Here is a 21,436-nt window from a genome sequence, read left to right on the forward strand (position 1 = left end):
AACAGAGGTGATAGAGTAGTGACTGTATTTGAATAATGAATTGAGTGGTGTGTTGGGGAGGGGGGGGGTTCTGCCAAAGGAAATATGTAGCTGCTGAGGAACATGAAAAGCAGTAAGATAATTCCTCCACATGGAACTGGTGGGTCAGGCAGCCCTGAGATACCCCAGGCAGCAGGTTTGTTTTGAACACAAGTGAATAAAATGACATCAGGAGAGGGTTCAGCAGTGCATATATTCTCTCAACCCTGGCTCACAAAAGCCATCCCAGGAGGAATACCATAGCCCCCGAATTCTAATCACTGAGCCAAATTATGACAGGGAAAGAAACAAAAATGGCAAAGGCTCAACTAATCCCAAAGGCAAGAGATAATTTAACGGCGGCCGTGATTAGGAAGAGAGAGGAGCTTGGCAGAAATTTCAGGATGCAGTGAAGAATCACAGGCTGGGTCTTTAATGGTCTTTGAGGCTACGAAAGGTTAATATGTACAGCTTCGTCATGCAGCTAGATAGAGAGTTGACTCCTGGCAAATTTCTAGGCTAAATATATTGTCAAATCCCCTTTGCCTCTCACTAACCTATCATCAGGAGGAGCTTCTCTCTCTCTCTCTTTTTCTTTCTTTATTTTTAGAGGGAGGAGAGAGAAAAACATAGATGAGAGGGAACGAACATCGATTGGCCGCCTCCTACATGCCCCCCACTGGGCATTTGGCCCACAACCTGGGCATGTGCCCTGACCGGGAATCGAACCAGTGACTTCTTGGTGCATGGGTCGATGCTCAACCACTGAGCCACAACGGTGGGACAGGAGGAGGTTCTTTTAAAGTAACAGGACACCTCTCTGTCTTCCTGTGGCTACATAAACACTCCTGAGGCTGCCATCCTTCCCAACGTCTGATTAGTCATTTATGCTTGATTATTTATTAAGCTCAGGCTCTGGGAAGGAACAAAACAAAGTCTTCAACCTCAAGTAGTTTCCATTTTAGTGTGAAAAACGGTCAACATGAAAATGTATAATCTCATGTTAAGTAGCTCTGAGGATACTAGAAAGAACACTGAACGGATAAGAGTTGAGAATGGTGGAGGGAAGAACCGCTGTTTTAGGGAGGTGAGGAAGAATATCCTCTCTCGGGTGACATTTGACAACTAACATAATAAAGTGGTTTCTGGCCTGCCAGATGTCACTTCTCCCACGAGCGAGCCTGCTCTGCCTGTCGCACAAACGGCACATGCCTGGGGATTCCAGTGCTGGCACCGAGCCACAGGGACCAGCAACTCAGATCTGCAGAGTTGTAGGTTTCTGCAAGAGGACCGATGGTCTAAAGGGGTTATGCCAAGGTCGTGAAATTAAAATAAGTGGGCCAAGTTGTAAAAATAACAAAACAAAAAAGTGCCATTTTTCACAGAGCTCCATACTGGATGCCCTGAAAAGTATCCAGGGCATGATAGCACACTGGTTACAAATTGGGTTTGGGACATCTCTCTGGCTTTGGTTCGAATCTGGGCTCTACCACTTACTAGTTGTGCTTCAAGGTTTAGTTTTCTCATCTGCAAAGTAGGGAAAACACCTGATCTTCCTGCAGAGGGTTGTGAGGACACAATGAGGCATGCATTTGATGTACACAGTGCAGGGCCAGGTACACATTAGAGGGCAAACATGTTATATTTAGGACATATTAATATAAATATAAACATATTACATGTTCAACATGTATATAATATTGTTAACAAAAACGTTACTTCATAATATGGCTTTATAATAGCCAGTCATTTCCACTGGTTTCTATTTAGCTTATAGAAAAGCTTCTAATTGTAGTGATCCTGACATTTTGGGTGCTTCATTTGCTGTAATAAGATATAAGGCTATCCCTGATCTAGTCTATTAAAGCATGAATGGAATACCAAGGTCCACAATTAACCTAGCAGTAGTGGCCGGAAACCAAGAGACGGAAACCTAGCTGTGTTCTGAAACCCAGGGCTAGGTTTTCCTGCTTGCATACTATGAGGGGGCATTCGCTGAAGACAAGTGAAATATATTTAACAAAATGCGTTCCCAGAAGCAGAGAGATGTCTCCTCCCTCCTGGATCCTCAGCAGCTGCCTTGGCTCAAGTCACAAAGGTGCCCTGTGAACGAGGAATGACAAGTGAGCTCTTCTGGAGAAGCTGCAAATGACAAAAGAAAACAAATGACCCAGGGAAGAGATCCCCAAGTACAAAGGGAGACACTGCCATTCCTGTAACACTCAATCACGGATGCTGCTAGCAGGATGCGGGCATCTCTGAGGGGCCACAGGCGTCTGGTTCAAAGCTGATGAAGAAAAGGTCCCAGGATCAACACACGACTATTTGTCATTCTGACATCTAGAAGGAAAAGGGGTCAGCTGGACCATAAAAGACTGTTGTTGCCTACTCTCTTCATGTTCAAACACTTAACATGCTCATGATCAAAGTGCCTTTCATTATGGGGTGGGTGGAATGGACTGCAGTGTTTTATAGAATGGCAAAATGGGGGTGCAACAGCACCTCTGTTATAACAGCTGGAAAATGACCAGCCTAGCCTCCCAGGATGCGGAAAGCTACACTGACTTGGGGGACAATGGTACCAGCCACTTACTGAGGGGCTCGCTGTGCCCAGTCTGTGTAAACACCTTGCACTTCATATCTTATTCTCTTCATGCAAATCTGTGAGCTTGGTGCTGGCTTTACCTCCATTTTATAGACAACGAAACCAAGACCCTGAAGGTTGCTTAGCCACTGGAGACTATAGCTTGAAACAGTACCAAATTTCCTCTCCAATGGAGGATAATTTGGAGATTTAGGCAAAATAAGAGAATCTGAGAACAATATAAAGAAAATTACTAAGAATTTCCTGCAATGAAAATGGGAGAGATGAAATAAGAGTTAGAAATGAGTAAATGTTCAATATATAGTGAGTCAGCAAAGGTTTTGATATCTGAAGCAGCAATTAGGGAAAAGTAAAGTATAGGACATGATGTCATGGTATCTACCTTTCCTCTCAAGCACTATCATCCTAGACCACCAAATGAATCTGTTTGTCCATCCATGGGAGAATGCTCTCTGACCACCTGGCCATGGGGCTTGTAATAGCTACCCTAGCAAAAATAGTGATGAAGGACCAGGAGGGTCGAGTCTAGGGAGTAAACCTAAAGTAGTGACTGTGTTCTTTCATTTGGGACCCAGGCAAGCCTTCCTTCCTCATTCATATTTTGCCCTTTGGATTATAAATTTCCCTTAAGGAAGATAATTATGGTACTTAAACTCCCCACCCCATCCCCCACAACCACCTCCTAGGGTTAAATTGGGCTAAGTGGGCATATTTACTTTGAAGCAAACATGAGTTTGCCTCAAAATGTCTTTAGATTTGAGAGGTACAGGAAGAGAATTCTTATTCCAGAGCGTTTTCATCAGGATTCTCAAGATGCAGAACTGACCAATGCCACTCATTACTAGTGGATGCAGACCATTAGTTCTAAGAAACAAGGTGTTCATATCTGACAGCTGAAGGGACATTCCTAGATTATGACATTTCCTTAGTGTAGGTAACATACACATCACAGAGAACCACTTTCCCATTAAGAAAACTATGGAACTTCAAAACCTTGCGCATCTCTGTATTTTCCCCTTTTATATTTCACTTTGTACTTCACGGTTATTGATGATTGATGGAGGTACTTAAAGGAAGACCCATGTGCCTATCTTTTAATCCAGTTATTGTGGAGAAATCGGGAAAAGATGGGGATCGATGGGATCTGCATATGAGCAGGCAGTTTTTATTTAAATCAATCTGCAAAGTGTCAGGAAAGAAGGTCTTAAAAAGAAACGGGGGACTCAAATATAAAATCATCTAATAGCCAGGAATCAACCCAAATGGATGTGAATCAAGAAGTCCACACATGGGTAGTATGCTCTCATTGCTGCGGAGAGGTCAGATGCAGCATTAGCAGAGGGATCCAGACCTGCACGAATCAATAAGACCCGAAAAGCAAGGTCTGGGCTAAAGGCTAAAAGGTGGCAGGTAGAGCAGGTTAATTTCACTTTAGTCACACAAATCCTGAGATAGTTTAAAAAACCATGACAGGAAAAGGGCAAAGTACAAAGGTTTTTGACATTCAGAATCAGCAGCACAGTGCTGGGTACCCACAAAGTCAGACCTTTCTTGAGCACCCATGGGTCAGGTAGTTTGCAAAGCACTTTTTCTTTATGTCCTCATCATCTTTGTAATAACTCAACAAGCTATGTTCCATTAAATGTCCCCGTTTTACAAGCAAGGGCCCAAAGACAGAAAAATTAAGTAATGTGTCTAACGTTCCCCAGCTAGTAAATAATTTCATACCCAGCGAAACCCATGCAGGCTGGTCCTGCACCCTGCACTCTTACTAATCATTCTGCTTTCTGCACAGAGCAGGTATGTTGGGAAGCAGATCACACAGGACTTCTGTGCTTTTCATTCAGGCGAACTTGGTGAGGAAATATTAGAAAAGCGCCTTTTGCACAGGTTTAGTGCATGTTAAATAAATAGAGTCTACATGGAATTCTGGGTTTCCCTAAATACTTTGGTTTTTCACCCTGAATAAGGTGTCTTTAGAAACCAAAGCACTGAAGCGAAGGCTCAAAGGCAGCGTGGGACACAGGGAGAAGGGCACTGGGCTGAGTCAGATTTAGGTTCCACTCCCTTCTCTACCCCTGACTCACCAGGTGAAGGTGGACCATTCATTTGTCCTCAGTAAAACCGAAGCGTAATCATGGCGAAGGCCACATTCACTGTTGGAATGTCATGACCTGGCCAAGCTTTTTCTATGAAATGGTAACTTTTACAAACACTTGCATTGAATAATCAGCCTATCGGACTCTCTATTTCCATATATTACTTGTGCATATAAATTTGTGCTTTTCCACCGGCTGGAGTGGCTCAGTGGGTTGAGCGTTGTCCCATGCACCGAAAGGTTGTTGGTTAGGTTGCCAGTCAGGGCACATACCTGGGTTGCAGGTTCGGATCCCTAGTCAGGGAGCATACCGAAGGCAACTGATGGATGTTTCTCTCTCTTGTCCTTCCTCTCTCTGAATATGTCCTCGGGTGAGGATTTAAAAAAAATTTTTGTGAGTTTCCCTCTGCATATCAAAGTGAAAGATAAATAAATAAACCATGGCAGGCATGCACATGGTACGTACTATTTTCTTATCGTAGGACTCTCCGCTGCTGTAGGTTGTGGCCAGGGTGGAAGAACACTCTTCCAGGTACCACGGCTTCTTCCCGCTCTCGGCTGTGCTGCTGATGGAGATGGTGTAGATGCTGTTGGTGTAGCCGTCGCAGGAGCAGTGGTCTTTGCTCCTTCCGCCATTCCCCGACGCCCAGACGAAAACGGAGCCCAGGCCTCTCCGCCCCTGTTCGCACACAGAAGGAGTTCAAACGTTAAGTGAGAGAAGACAAGGGTCACAGACTCTAGACGGAGAGAAGGTCAAAATTAACAAGACAGAATCAGGTATCTGCATGGGGGGCGTGAGGCTATTTTAATAACATGCTGGATTTAAACTGTGTTTTGAGATAAGAGGAGTTGGTTTTAGAGGCTAAAACAATCCAGTGTCATATACAGCACAGTTTGACTGTGGTTATAATACTATATTAGATATTTGAAAGTTGCTAAGAGAGTAGATCTTAAGCGTTCTCATAAGAAAAAAATCGCAACTGTGAGGTGATGGAAGCTAACTAGACGCACTGTCATGACATTTCAAAATATACACAAATATTGAATCATTACTGTTGTACATTTGAAACTAGTATGTTATATGTCAATTCTATTCCAATAAAAAAGAAGCTAAAATAACCCCTTTTGCATGACACAGTCACAGAAGTAACAAGAGCACCAATGATGACGGTAATAAGGGCTAACGTTTACTAGGTCCCTACCATGGACCAACCACAACTCCACATGTTTTACATGAATCAGAATGAATTATTCTAATAATCCTGTGAGAATAGTACAGTTCGTATCCCCACCATACAGACAAAGAATTGAGAAACAGAAGTTCAGTAATGTTCCTATGGTCCTACAGCCAGTAAGAAGAAGGACAAAACTTGAACTCAGACAGCCAGACCCCAGAGTTGGAATATTATTAACCTTAAATCACCACAGTCATATAATATTGCTTTAAACATTCACATCCACCATGAAGTGGGTACAGTTGTGCCCCCTCATTTCACAAGTGAGAAACATGAGGTGTAGAGTTATGTAGTTAGCCTGAGATCACACAGTCAGTGAGTGGCAGAATTAGGAACTGCATCCTTCCTTCTCGAGCGGTGCCTCCCTCGTGCATGGTGTGGGCACTAACTACAACGGGATGTTAATGGATGATACCAGAAATAAATGGATTTCAAAATCAAGTATGTTTGGAAACTCTGAGTTAAGCAAAATTAAACAGGTTCCCTTACTGCAGAACTTCTAAGAGTCTTTAATAAGTGGTTTGTCATTGCAAAACTCCAAGGTGTGTAGGGAGTGCAATGCGAAGTAACTTCCAAACATATTTATCGTAAATCACTTCTTCAACCAGATCCATGACATTTTTCTTACACAGCTAGGAGATGGAGCCACATTCTGTGTGCCCAACCTCAGCATAAATTAAAGACATGTCTAAGGCCATAAAATAATCAAGAAGCAACAAAGGAGAACACAGACGTATTGAAGCATCGTGACTACAAGGTGCCACAAGATGAGGTCTGTGGGAGGAAAGAGAAATAAGCCTAAGTGAAGAGCATTCTGGGAAAAGCGGTAGCTGAGTCCGTGGGATGTCGCATGTTTAAGGTAGAGGGCACACTGCAGGACAGCCCGGCCCCAACGATCCTTTAGTCTAGGAAGTGAGAACCACACTCACACCGGGATGGCCCAGACCCTTCCTTCCTTCCAGGCCTTAAGTTTCTGGGCTTAGATGCAGGAAAAAGTATCTGGGATGTTGTCTTGGAATTTCTGGAAAAAGAGCCAGGAAAAGAGAGACGGCACAGAATCAGGAGTATCTGTGACAAACTTGGTCTCTGACCTTGGATGCTCAGGAACAGGGTGTTTATGGCATGTTCCGACTGACCTGAGTGCGGACTTCCTTTTGTCCTTCCATGTGGGAAAATGCAGTATCATTCCACAGGAGTGGGAAACATTCACAAAGAGAGAGGAAAGGAAACTTCTGGATGCTGCTGCCCTACACAGCTGGGCCTGGTTTACTTTCTCTCAGTTTCCCATCAAAATAGTCACGGAATATCGAAAAAGATGCAAGAATCACCAAGCCATCATAAACCAAGGATTGTGTTGAACAGTCTGTCAATCTTGGAATTGCCCCTCTTTACGTGTGGGTGGCCAGACTGAAAAACTCGAGGGACTGACTTGTACCTGGACTTCAGAAATAGACCGGCATAGCCAGAGAAGGAAGAAGGTCCCAGCTCATTGCCAAAATGTATCCTGTCGACCACACACCAAGGGGCTGCATTGTAGGCAAGAAGCCTGGTTACCTCAGAGCCTAACAGGTCAACAGAACGTGGGAAACAATGCAAACACCCACCTGGTTGAAATAGCACCATCAGAAATAATAGACTGAGAACCACAAAACAATGAGGAAGCCCATACAGAATGATCACATTTCATATCTGTGTAAATTACGTCTGTGCCAGTGTATACAATTCAGAAAAGATCTTTAAACATTAATTCAACTTTTAAAGAATATTTAATAAGAAAATATTTAGGAGGTACTTTGATGTTCATGGTGTAGTAACAAATATAGGCTACAACATGATACAGTATGGTCACAGTTTAGAAAAACATGTATGTGTGTGTAAAGACATTAATGTGCATGAAGTTCTATGCATATAGCTACCATAAAGTGACAATTTAATAGAACTTAGGAAAGGCCCTGGTCAGTTTGGCTCAGCGATTAGAGCATTGGCCCACGGACCAGAGAGTCCCGGGTTTGGTTCCCGCTAAGGGTACGTACCTCGGTTGCAGTTTGTCCCCAGCTCTGGTTGGGGTCATGTGGGTGGCAGCCAGTCGATGTGTCTCTCTCACATTGATGTTTCTCTCTCTCTCTCTCTCTTCCCCCCTTTCTCCTTCCCACTCTATCTGAAGATAAATGCAAAAATGTCCTCGGGTGAGGATTAAAAAAAAAAAAGAAAGAACTTAGGAAAGATTTTTATTTTGTTTTCATACCATCCTTTGGTGACCATGTATGATTTTTATAAACAAAAATAAACAGACGCATTTCTCTAGTAAGAGGGAAAGCATTGAACCGATTCTTAAATGATTTTACTTTTTGATCAAGAACAGTGTTATACACAAAGGTCCACTGCATGCTAAAACAACAGAGGCTAACATTTATAGAAACTTACTCTGCACCAAGCACTGTCCAAACATTATTCTGCACAAGTCGAGTCTGTATCATTATCATTTTACAGATCAGCACACTGGGGCTCAGAAGTACTAATGCCAGAACCAGCGCATGAAACCCAACTGCAACCCAAGCCTGCCCCCTTAGCCCTTACAGCAGCCTTCTTTTGAGCAAAAGGAGGGTTTCTGTTTGAGATGCTGTTTTTAGCTAAAACTCCAGTGTTTTCACTGAAACTTGGCATTAGGATCTAAGAGCAGACCAGCCTCCAAGTTCTCTCCAGAGTTACTGAATCAGAACTCAGGACCTCTCCTGAGCATCCTCAAGAGAAGGGACAGAGATTCTGACCCCAAAGTCCCCCTAGAAATCGCAACCTGACAAAGGTTCCTTTAGAATTATGACCTCAAGTCATTTTATTCTGGCAGCATCCACAGATGACACCACTCTGGAGGATAATGACATTGCTAAGGGACCCTCTGGAGATCCACTGAGTTGGGATAACAGGTGGTTAATAGGACAGTGAGTTGCTGCTGCCCTGGAAACATCCCTTCCAGACAGATTATCCTTGTATCAAACAGATAATTTGAGGTGATTATTTCACAACTGGGCATGGTGAACGGAATCTCTAAAAGGACAGTGTTGGGTCAATAAACCATCCCCCGTGTCAGGCCTGCAAGGAGCTGGGGAGAAAGAAGTCACTGGAGCTGGAGATTGAAGGGAAAACAGGAGTTGAGAACTGGTCAGGGGACAAACCAACCCATATCAGCCCTCCAGGGAGGGGGCCAGAGGAATACACTCTGAGACCCAGTCTCTTCTCTCCCTATTTCTTGCCAGTGCATCCATCCCACTGGCCAAACCCCAGCAGAGGCTCTGGGGGAGCACAGAGAGCACCTGGAGGTCAGTAGCCCTCAGCATGGAGCACGGGGAGAAAGGGGATGTGGAAGATCGAATGGGAGGCATCAGGCCTCATCCTTCAGGTGTGTAATAAACTGAATTGTGTCCCCCACCCCAAAATTCGTATGTTGAAGCTCTAACTCCCAATGTGACTGTATCTGAAGACAGTCCCTTAAGGAGGTAATGAAGGTTAAATGAGGTCATAGAGTGGGCCCCTCACAGGACTGGTGTCCTTATGAGAAGAGGACGAGACGCCGGAAGTGCACCCCCAGAGGAAAGGCCACGTGAAGACACAGCGAGAAGGCAGCCACCTGCAAACGGAGGAGAGAGATGTCACCAGAACTCCACCCTGCGGGACCTCGATCCGGGACTTCTACAGTTTCAGCTTCCAGAACTAGGAGAAAATACATTTTAACCAGCCAGTCTTTGTTCACCTGGGATGGTGGCCTGAGTTGACTAATACAAGGTGAGAGGAGGAGATCAAGGATGACCGGCCCCACAGACATACAGAAGATACTACTGCGGCCACCATTCTGTCCAGCGGCAGCCTGACCTTTACGCATGTGCATGTGGTCTCTGATTGGAGACCCAGAAATAAACAGACTGAATGTGTGAGCTGCAAATGCCATCGAGACAGCGGCTAGACGTGGATGAGGCTAATCTGAAACAATCAGCAATTTGAAGACTTATTTGCTACAGGGGATTTTCATTCGTGTGCAACATTTGGAAAACCAAAACATATGGACTTAAAAAAACCTGGACATTCTTCCAAAATTCAGAGTAATTTAAGAATTAAATCTTAATGTGGGATGTAGGGAGAAGGGAGGGTAGGCAGAATAATGTAAAGAGAAAAGACTCTTGAGATACTTCTTTTCCCAAAATGTAGGAAATAACATTTTCTAGTTTGGTCAAGTATTGTGATTATCATTGGTGATTTCAATATGGCTTTGGATGAGAAAAGAAAAGAAAAGAAAAAGAAAAAACAACCCTCCGATTTAATTGAGTGCTAAGTTAAAAGTTAGTAAACTAACTTAAGGCAAAATATATTGTGAAATCCACATAGGAGCCATTCAACCCAACTCTAAATACTCCTTCACTGTGTATCCAATTGTTTTTTCTTATGTATGTCCTACAAACATCACTTTATAATACCCCACAGAGTTTTTATTAAAGGCTGGAAAGGAACTGGATTTTCTTGTGGTTCTGGAGGTCAGAAAAGGCTACTTTATGCTCGATTACCAATTAAATTGTACAGCCCAAGCCAGGTTTTGAGAGCTATAGAGTTAGATGAAACTACATTTCTTTCTTTAAAACAGTGCGATACATTTTCAGACAATGCACTTAGATGTTCTTGGGTATTTTAATATTGCTTTCTTCTCCCATATTGTATAGAAAGTATTCTTAAAGGGCATGAGTAAGTGCCCAGGGACTTCTTGTAATACAGGGGGGAGGGGACAAAAATGTGGCTTGACTCTGTGCTAAGTGCTTTCACATATATTATTAATTTTGAGCAATACCAGCAAGGTACACCTGCATTTTTACAGACTAGAGAACTGTGCAACATTAAGTAACAGGTGCATCATCACATATGAAGAGTGTGGTGGAGACAGGTGATGGACCCCTACTAGTTTGATTAGAGCCTACATATTTGCATGTCAACACGAAGAGACACAATAAAACAACTTTCACTGAACTGTGAAATCTTCCAAGAACAGCCTGAAGAGCCAATTTCCCAAAGCCCCTCCCCACTCCCCAGCTCTCTCTGCTATTCGCCCACTCAGTGGGAAGAGAGCGCAGCCACCTATGGGAGCGCTTCCACACGCTTCGCAGAGAAAGCGGCGTCGGGCTGGAAAAAGTTGGACAAAGACAAGGACACCTGCAACTACTCAGCAGCTGAGCTATGGAGAGAGAACTGTTCATCTTTTTAAAGCTCAAGGACACGCTGACGAGCATTTCCAAGATAAATCTTGCTCCCTAACAGAGCAGGGTTCATTGAGAGAAATAGGTCTGGTCTGGAAACATAATGTAAAGGCAAAACAACAAGAACAATAACAAACTTTGAAAGGTATTTGTAATGCTTACACAAAATGTTTGTTTCAGAATTCTAAAATGTGTATTGCTTATTAAAGCAATACTTAATAACTCTCTTAACCATGATCCATAGTACATAAAAATGAAAGCCTCTTAGGGTGACATGAAAAGTAATCAGAAAAGATATATGATCCATAATTGAAAAAAAATCAGGAGCAGATGGTCACACCTCTTCCAATGCCTTGGAGATGACCATGGTGTAAGTTGGTGGGAGAGTCACCCACCCTTTGAGATGCACCAAGAAAACGCAGTCCTGGTATAGATGTAATCAGACATCCTTGGGAAAGAGCATATGAGATCCTAAATTTTGTTTCTTCAGTTGAGTTGAGCAAGATGGGGATGGGGATGGGGATGGGGACATTAATTATATGAGATAGAATCAGACCCAGAGAATCAAGTGGGCCACTCTCCTCCCAAAATCCAAGGGAATTTAATAAGACAGATATGAAATGGTTTCAAAGGAATAAAAGGAGGAGACACGGCCTCTAAGGGTTAGGAATCTGAAAGTTAAGTTCTCTTTGGTCAGACAATCCACTCCAAAGTGTTAAATTTATCAGGCCACAGTGCCTTTACCTGGAAAATAAACATGCCTGACTCTTATTTTTATGATTTACTCCACAAGTCAGAATGGCTGCTATAAAGAGTACACAGGTTTTGCCCTGGCTGGTGAGGCCCAGTTAGTGGGACACCATCATGCACTGAGGAGTTGCTGGTTCGATTCTCAGTCAGGGCACATGCCCGGGTTGCAAGCTAAATCCCAAGTAGGAAGCATGCAGGAGGCAGGCGGTCAATGTTTCGTTCTCACATCAATGTTTCTCTTTCTCCCTCTCCCTTCCTCTCTCTCTAAAAATAAAAATAAAAAAAGCTTTAAAGAAAAAATAAAAGAGCACACAGGTTTCATCTGATTTTGCTTCTGCTCTCAAAATATTAAATTCCTGTGTTCTCAGAATTACAAAGATAAACAGAACCACCACTGTATGGACTTTAAAACGAAACTGCTTATGTGATGGTTTGAGTGCAGCTGGGTCATTCCACTGGTTTCTGAGCAAAAATTCCAGGACTGAAAATGGTTAACAAGGAAAGTAACAGCTTCCCAAAGACGATTTCAGCATGTAGCCAACACACAAGAGAATCCTCCATCAACACCTGCTGGTGCTCAGCCTTCCACTGGCCTGGTGCCTCCCCTCCCGCTGTCCCTGCCAAAGCTGCCATGTAGCAGGAAATCAGACTTGGAGGGACTGAATATTCAGACAGACTTACAAAAAACACTCCATGGGAATGAAGTCTTCAGCATTCTCATTCAATGCTGCTTAGCCTGCCAAAGGATGGTGGATGAGAAAAAAGATTGAAAATACAAATGCAACTTTTTCTAAAGTACTTAAAGGGAAAGAAGCAAGGAAGTCTATTTCTCCCCATTTCTGTCTTCCTGCCTTTTCTCATGTGACTTCACTTCCTCCCCATCTCCACCTCACCCCTCTTGTCCGTCCCACGTCAGGTTTTCTGTAATCTGATTTGCTGAGTACACAACGGGTCACTAAACCATGTATTTTAAGCAATTTTTTATGTTCTGTTTGACTTTTTAATAATATACTGAAATTACTGCATGCAGTTATTAGCAGTCATATTAATTTTACCACGCACAAGTGAAAATCCACTTTATATGCTTCCTGAGCATGCCAAAGGCAAGTTGACTGCCGTTTTAAAGGAACAGAAAGCCTGATAACTATGGGGTCCGCTGCTGGTGACAGCAGTTGCAAGCGTTTCTGGTAAAATGACAAAGTTTTAAATTTCACATATAACCTGCATTGAGGGTCTTTTCATGGTATCATTCGTGTTCTAGTACGTCAGTGAGCAGCACAATGCACTGAATTCAAGGAGCTGAAAGGCGACTTGAGCTTCATTTTCTAAAAGAAACTGTTGCGCTCCGGCTGGTGTTGCCAAGTGGTTAGAGCATTGGCCTGCAAACTGAAGGGTCTCAGGTTCCATTCCCTGTCAAGAGCACATACTGGGGTTGCGGGTTGGATCTCTGGCCCCAGTTGGGGCAGTAGGCAACCCATCCATTTTTCTCTTTCTCCATCTCTCCCTCCCACTCTCTCTAAAAAAAAAAAAAAAAAAAAAAATCAATGGAAAAATATCCTCAGGTGAGGATTAACAAAAAAAAAAAAAAGGACTGTCGAGTACTGTGTCCAAAGACTAGTGTGAAGAACAATTAATCAATGCTGCAAATACAAAACTTTCTCAGACCCAGGTTCCTGATAAAAAGCTACTTTTGTTTTTATCGTGTGAATAGAAAGAAAAACAAACAAACAAATTGAGTTGCTTATCCACCACATCTGCCAGGGTGGAAATTCAGTGGCGCACAAGCTAGGCAGAGGCTGGGTAGAGCGGCTCCTGCCATCAGAGCTGCCCTCCGTCAGAAGGGGTGGCACCCAGGGCGCGCACACACCACAGTTTCTTACACGTGACCACCAAAGCGCACAGTGGTGCGACCCTGGGCTCCGGGAGGCGCTATCACAGCCCTGGAGATTTCTTTTTCTTTGTTTATTTTTAAAGTATAGCTGGAAGAAGAAAATCAGTCTTTCATGGAGAAAGTGTAGTCGAATATCTAGTAGGAAATAAAAACCAGGTGTGTTTACTAAGGGAAGTAAATACGCTTTTGAGCAAAGAACTTTATTCCTATTAACCTTCAGATATTCTGTACATTTAGGAACATCACAAAATAAACATTTGGAGCCAAGTACAGTGCTGTGGATATTATTGAAAGCGGGACACACAAGAGGTCCATGCAGCAAAGATTTAAACGTCCAATAAGGAAACTAAGAAAATGAAATTAGTAGAATCAGTTAGTGGCAGGGCTAGGGCCAGATGGACCAGTCTCACCTCAACAGCGCAGATCCCCACTGACCAGTACTGACTCTGGGTGTTCCAGAAATGCTTAACAATGTGGTTCAGGGAGACACGGCTTAATTAACAACTGTGGATTAGAGGAAAAGTCCCCCAAAGCCCCCTGCTGTCCTCTCTCTTCTGCTAAATCAACAATCCCAAAAGAATTGTCTGGTTTGCATTTTTTATCTATGGCCAATTCATATGGGTCAAACCCGCATTTTTTTCTCAAAGCTTGTCCTTCCTCATCTGACTCACTGAAGCTTCAGCGAGACTCAGGTTATTGGGCTGTGGCCACTCCCACAGTCCTCCAGCTCTGAGCCCTGCTCAAGCTGTTTTCTCGTGGCCTGGGGCTGCTAACACTGGCTGGGGGGAGGAACGTGCAGGTTAGGTGTCTCATTCCTCATTCCAAGCAGCTAAAAAGGTACATGGGAATCTCATTTACTCTCTGAAATAAGCACAATCAATAATTAACAGCATCAACACAGCTGTTCTGAGTACAGTCACCATCCCAGGAATCCCCTCTCGGGAGCAAAAAAAACATACCCTGCCACAAGTTTCCACATCATGGGCCGTCCATCCCAGAGGAATGGTGAAATCATCTCAGACTTTTCAGGAGAGCCAGGTGTATGAAATTGGGAAGGCTATTTCCAATATCAACATTAATTATTTCATTTGAAACTGCCCAGAAAGATACCATCACCTTTACATTTGTATTGAAGAAGAATATGAAAAACAAGTTTCATTGAGAATAAAAAAAATATCAAAAGGAGTGTGAAAGAAATTTATTGTAAATGTTTTGAAAGGCACTTAGAAAGGTGGATACAGGGGTCTGGCTGGTATGGCTCAGTGGTTGAGCATCGACCCATGTATCAAGAGGTCACAGGTTCGATTCCCAGTCAGGGCACATGCCCAGGTTGTGGGCCTGATCCCCACTGGGGGGCATGCGGGAGGCAGCCAATCGATGTTCTCTCATTGATGTTTTTATCTCCCTCTCCCTCTCACTTCCTCTCGGTCTAAAAAAATCAATAAAGGAAAAAAATTAAAAAAAAAAAAAAGAAAGAAAGAAAGGCGGATACAGGGACACTCCAGCAACAATGAAAAGTTTACATATTTTTTTAAGTTAGTTCTCACTGTGGACTGGTTCCAACCCCAGCCCAACTCTGAACGGGTAACAAGAGAGCTGCCCTTCTCCCAAGCCCACCATGGGGCTTGACTGTCAAAGGCCTCTATTCCACCAACCAATAACCTTGTCTTTTTGTGGAACAGCTTGTAATATAGAAAAAAAATCAGCCCTCTACATTTTCTTCCCACCAACACAATCTTGATTTATTTATTTATTTATTTATTTATTTATTTATTTATTTATTTATTTTTATCCTCACCCAAGGACATTTTTTTTTCCCCTTGTATCTTCAGATAGAACAGGAGGGAGAGAGGGAGGAAGAGAGAAACATCGATGTGAGAGAGACACATCAACTGGCTGCCACCCACATGACCCTAACCGGGGCCAGGGACAAACTGCAACTGAGGTACATGCCCTTAGCGGAAACTGAACCCAGGACTCTCTGGACTGTGGGCTGATGCTCTAACTGCTGAGCCAAACCGGCCAGGGCAACACAATCCTGATTTAAAGCAAATCATAGTTTTGGAAAAAAATTACAATTACTAGGAAGCTAATATTATTTACAAGACTCTGTGGTAGAGACTCTGGGGTCCTCAACGTTGCACAAAACATGGCCCTTCCTCTGGGGAGGAGACCAGCACCTGCGCTGAACACTGGGCATGTGAGATCTCAGGACAGCTCCATAAAGTATTCTCATAGCCTTGCTCAGGGAAACAGAAGCTCTGATAACTTAGTTACCTGTCCCAGGTCAAAACTCCAGAGAGAAACCTGAGATTTCAACCCAGGTCTCTGTGACTTTAAGGCCAGTACTTTCAACATCACAGGCTGCATCCAGGGATGAAGAGAAAGAGACAATCCAGTAGTGAAGTTCAGAACATGCCCAGTCAGTTGCCTGGTTGATAATCTTCTAGGAGTCCAGAGAAGGGACAGGTCCCTGGGGCAGAGTTCACGTTGACATGACCACTGACTGCACGCTGAGGGTGCAGACAGGCCCAGGTGATGCTCCCGACAGGAGCATACAGCACACATCGTGCTGGCCAAGGGTGCGGGCTTGGGAGAAGGCAGACCCAAGTTGGAACCACAGCCGTGCTTCTGCGTGGCCAGGTTGCCTACTTTGCCGGGAGTTAGTTTCAAATCTATAAACTGGGTAAGGGCCAATGAGAATTATTCCAACATCCAACTTAAAAATGCTGAATATTAACAATCCTGAATATTGTTTGATTGTTTTTATCTTAAAGATGAGGAATCTAGGCTGAGGTTAAGTGGGGGGAAAAATCTGCTATAAAAGCCATATACACTTTAAAATAATTTGATATTATCAACTCAGTTCAATTTATCCATGTTGATTACAGAGTGACCTTTCTTTTCCAGTCACCAAAATGTTTCGTTGCAGAAAATTTATCAGTCTGTCCACCCCATGAGCTTTCTCAAATCTATGTGTAGAATCACAGAAACTCCGGATTGGAATGGACCTTAACTTGACCTAATCCAGTTCCTGTAAGATTCTGTATCTTCCGCATTAAACGGGCATCCAGACCTGACCAGAACAACTCCTGTGAAAAGGACTGCACTTGCTCTGCAGAAGTCCAGTAGTCACTAGAAACAGAACAAGACAAACTAGAAGAAAAGAGGTTATCTGGTTAATCCATGAGTAGAACACAGGGATTTGGAATAGAATTTGCAGAAGTTGGTATAAATTATTTACAGAGGTAAGAATGAATCTCAAGCCCTGGCCGGTTTGGCTCAGCGGCTGGAGCGTCGGCCTGCGGTCCAGAGAGACCCGGGTTCGGTTCCCGCTAAGGGCACGTACCCCGGTTGCAGTTTGTCCCCGGCCCTGGTTGGGTTGTGCGGGTGGCAACCACTCGATGTGTCCCTTTCATGTCGATGTTTCTCTTTCTCTCTCTCCTCCCCACTCTATCTGAACAAAAAATGGGAAAATGTCCTCGGGTGAGGATAAAAAAATAATAATAATAAATCTCGACACTGAAATCGAGAACAAGGAGCAATGCACGTTTGACATTCGCACCTCCACAAAGCGAGAGGAGATCTGAGCTCCTTCCCTGAAAAGGCATCATAACTCCCAATAGGGAACTCTCATTCTGACCCCTGGACATCAGATAACTTTGTGAAGATTACAGAATGTGAAACTGCATATGTGTTGATAAAAGACATCCATTTCTTTGTTTCCAACACGAATACTCTTATATTGGGTCCACTTGGCAAGTCACTTCATAGCTTTGTTAAAATCTTAAGAAACAGAGTTCCACCAGCGTATAGTTAGATCCTCAGGGGGGATTTTTAAAACAAACCTCAGTTAAAGTCAACTTTCATTAAGTGGAACCAATTCGAAATAAACTCCTTTGTTTATCTTTGCCTACCCATGTATCATTCCAAAGTTTTTCAACATTTGCCAACTAATTTAACAGGAATCTGTCATGTATTAAAATGTAAACTGGTACCAATCCTGCTACAGCTGGGTGTATATCAGATAAAAACATATCCCTCCTGAATGGAATAGGTTAATTTTATTATGATTATTATTACTGATTTTATTATACAAGCTCATTACACCCCTTCTCCTCCTCCTGGTGAACATATGCCTTTAATTTAAGGGTGAAGAAACTTAGTTGTGTGTGTGTGTGTGTGTGTGTGTGTGTGTACGCATGCATGTACACATATGTGTATTAGAGACTATCTGTGACTGTAAAGCCTCCTTGTGTTTTCAGCCAATATTCTAAACATCCAATTAGTTGTAAAATCTGGTGAATCAAAGGGAAACTGATGATGGGAAGGGCATATACTAATCAGACCTCATAAGAGTCTCAACAGCCAGGCATGTGTCAATAGATGTTCATCAATGTCCTGTTTCCATCTGGACCCCTGAATAGATGAGTTGAGTGAAAATGGGTTCAAGGACAGAGCTCCAGCAAGGAGGTCAGGGGCCAGTGATTGTGATTTCACCTACTTTTGTTCCCTACCCTTGACATTGGTTCTGCATTGACTTCATTTGAATGCTTTAATCCCACAGCCTAAAAGGTTCAGAAAAATGACCTGGAATTGAAAGTCTCCTTATAGATAAAATGACAAAGCAAACTCTATTAAGCTGTGATCCTACAATATCTACAATAAGCTACATGATTTCTCCAGCTAAAAGATTAAGATAAATGCCAAACCAGTGTGTGTCATGGAGTAAAATAATAAAGGAAATACTGATAACCTCTCTGATTATGGGGAAAGATTTTATTCCAAGTTTTTTTTGTTCATTTTCTATAGGATATTATTAAACACACTTGTCAGGAAACTGTGAAATGTTGTCAATGCCTCAGATACCTGCTGATGAATATCAGATGCACTAAGTACTATTAAAGTGTAATAACCCAAATGGGGCAAAAAAAGATGACTGCAAGGCAACCAGACTGCACATGGTACATTTTGTTATTGTGTGGTGTTGAGAGAGTCCGCTTTATTGCTTATCAGAATCTATTTACTGAGGGGTCTAGGAGATTTGCCTGCATCTCACTTGGAACATTTATTCATCATAATATGGTGAGCTCCCCCAAAACGAGTGCTGAGTGTTATTCATCTTTCATTGTCATCTAGCACGGTGCCTGGAATATTATAACCACCCAGGGGAGGTCTCCTGAATGAGACCAAGAACAAGTGAATGAATCAAGAATCTGTCACAGAAAACTTTAGGCAATTATCTTCTCATTCTGACACCAAACCTTGGGTCACCTATATCTGAACCACTGCTGGTTGCCCCCCTCAATTTATAAAATTGCTTTCCTATTTAGAATTGCCTGGGTAGATGAAGTCAAGAGTTTCCCCAGAGGGAAGTCCTTGCCAGTCATACCAAGGAGCCAGGCCAAAGGCTCGCCATAGTAAGCCTCATGCTGTCAGTTGGAATGGCAGCAGCTTTGAAACTGTCCTTTCCTACGAGGGCATGTCAGATTGCGATTCTGAGACCCCCAGTAAAACTGTGAGCGATCTACGTTCCCCCCTGAGAAGCTTAGGATGTTCCTTGACCTTCACTGGGAGCAGTGATGAGTGTTAAAGAGAAGACAAATGACAGGATTTACATGTAAGAAATACTTCTTCAGCTGCAGTGTGAACACCGACTTGAAAGTTGAAGTTTGAGCTGGGGGGGGGGTTGGACGTTTTGGAAGTACGCTGTTGCCCAGGTGAGAGATGTTGGTTCTAACTGTGAGGACAAGAGGGCAGATTCCACAGGCTTTTAGGGAGTAGCAAGAGAAAGAATGGCTTACTGGATGACGAGGACGAGGAAAAGAAGAAATCACAAGTTTCAGGAAGGGAGAATGAGTAGTAACATTCACAATAAATAAAGCTTGGTAAAAACAACTCAACCACTAAAATTATTTCCAGGTCTGACATTCTGACTCTAAAAGCCTAGTGAGTTTGGCTGAATTTTCATAAAGTAGTTCCAAAGAATTTAAAATAAAATTAATTTAACAACAACATAAAAAAAAAGGTCATAAAAATAAAAGCTTCTGTGTGCTTAAAGTTTAGAATATTGATTAAATCAAGTTTAACTTTACTGCAGGAGTTCTCAGAGCCTTTAATATATTTTTAAATCTCCAAAGGGAGCATATAATGAGTGGTGTTTCTCAAGAGATTTGACAGCAACGATCCCCCCGCCCCCTTTTTCCTAGCATTTTATTAATTTGTGTTATGGGTTAACCTTTAGAAAATATCCTTTTGGATATTTTGTCCCATTTATTTTGTCCATTTCTTAATAATAATCACAAGCTCATATACTTACCTTCCCAAAGGATCACTCAGCAAAATGGACTTGATTAAACCCAGATATTTTGAACAATCAAGATTTTTATAGTATTTTGCATGATTAATCAGTATTTCACTTTTACTACCTTTGCCTTTGCAGTGGTGATAATGATTAAAATTTGTAACAGAGACTTTACCGTTTCAGGAACTCTGCCTCGTATTTTACAGGAATTAATCATATAATTCTCACACCAGTCCTAAAAAGTAATTACTAGCATTTAGCTCCATTTTTTAGAGGAACAAACTGATCCTCAGAGAGGCTAATTAACTTGAACAAGGTAAAAAAGTATTAGTGCCCACTGGAGAGTCTAAATCCAGAGTCCGGGTACATCAATAACTCATTTCCAAATTATTAATCAAAAACAATGTAAGCGCAATCCTCACGTCAATTCATCCAGCACATGCAGCAAACTGGCCTGGAAGTCCTTCACCCATCCACTCACAGGTTCATCTACTAACTCTCCAGACACTGTGCTAGGTACTTGGAATACACAGAGAAGAAAACAAACTATGGGCTTTTCTAGAGGAGATAATTAGTCATTAGGATAAGTACATACAAGAAATAAAAGGAGGGATAATAACTGGCAAGAAGGGGTTCTGAAAGGTTGGGGTACATGTGTTGTATTGCAGATGGGAAGAACCAGGTAGGCCTCCTTGTTAGTACAAAGCACATGAGAGTCCAGACAGGAGCACTGAGTTTTTACATAAGGTGACCTTGACGACAACAGCTTCAGGGGAGTGATAGGTCAGTGCCCTGATGTAGTGGCATCAAGAGATAATGAAAAAAGATGTTCAACCAGTGTGGCTCAGTAGATTGAGCATCGCCCCATGGACTGAGAGGTCCCAGTTCAATTCCTGGTCAGGGCACATGCCAGGGTTTCAGGCTCGATCCCCAGTAGAGGGCATGCAGGAGGCAGTCAATGTTTCTCTCTCACATTGATGTTTCTCTCTCTCTCCCTAAATCAATAAAAACATATTCAAAAACCAATGTTAAAAAGAGATAATGGAAAAAGAGAACTTAAAGAGGGCAAGTATGAACAATGTTTTCAAGGAATTTTGTTCTAATGAAAAAAAAAAAAAAAAAAACCACACAGAAATGAGGCCATAATTTGAATGATATAAGGAGACAAAAGAGAAATTCTCCCCTCTCTCTTTTGAGGTAGGAGTTTAACAGTATGAACGTATGTGGACAGCAATAATACGGTTGAGGGGGAGATTTTGATGATAAAGGAAAAGAGAATTGGGCAGTATGTCTGATAAAGT

General features: G+C 42.6%; 1 protein-coding gene across 2 annotated transcripts in view; it reads right to left on the reverse strand.

The window, feature by feature from the left end:
• The window catches only part of PCSK5 (proprotein convertase subtilisin/kexin type 5), a 435,012-nt gene that overhangs the window by 250,809 nt on the left and 162,767 nt on the right, over positions 1-21,436 (reverse strand). For both annotated transcript variants that reach the window (XM_036260761.1, XM_036260762.1), the window contains exon 8: positions 5,188-5,400. In XM_036260761.1, coding sequence (XP_036116654.1) covers positions 5,188-5,400 — 213 coding nt within the window. The remainder of the gene's footprint in view (positions 1-5,187; positions 5,401-21,436) is intronic.

Source organism: Molossus molossus, unplaced genomic scaffold, assembly GCF_014108415.1.
Source record: "Molossus molossus isolate mMolMol1 unplaced genomic scaffold, mMolMol1.p scaffold_m16_p_14, whole genome shotgun sequence".
NCBI classification, from domain to species: Eukaryota; Metazoa; Chordata; class Mammalia; order Chiroptera; family Molossidae; genus Molossus; species Molossus molossus.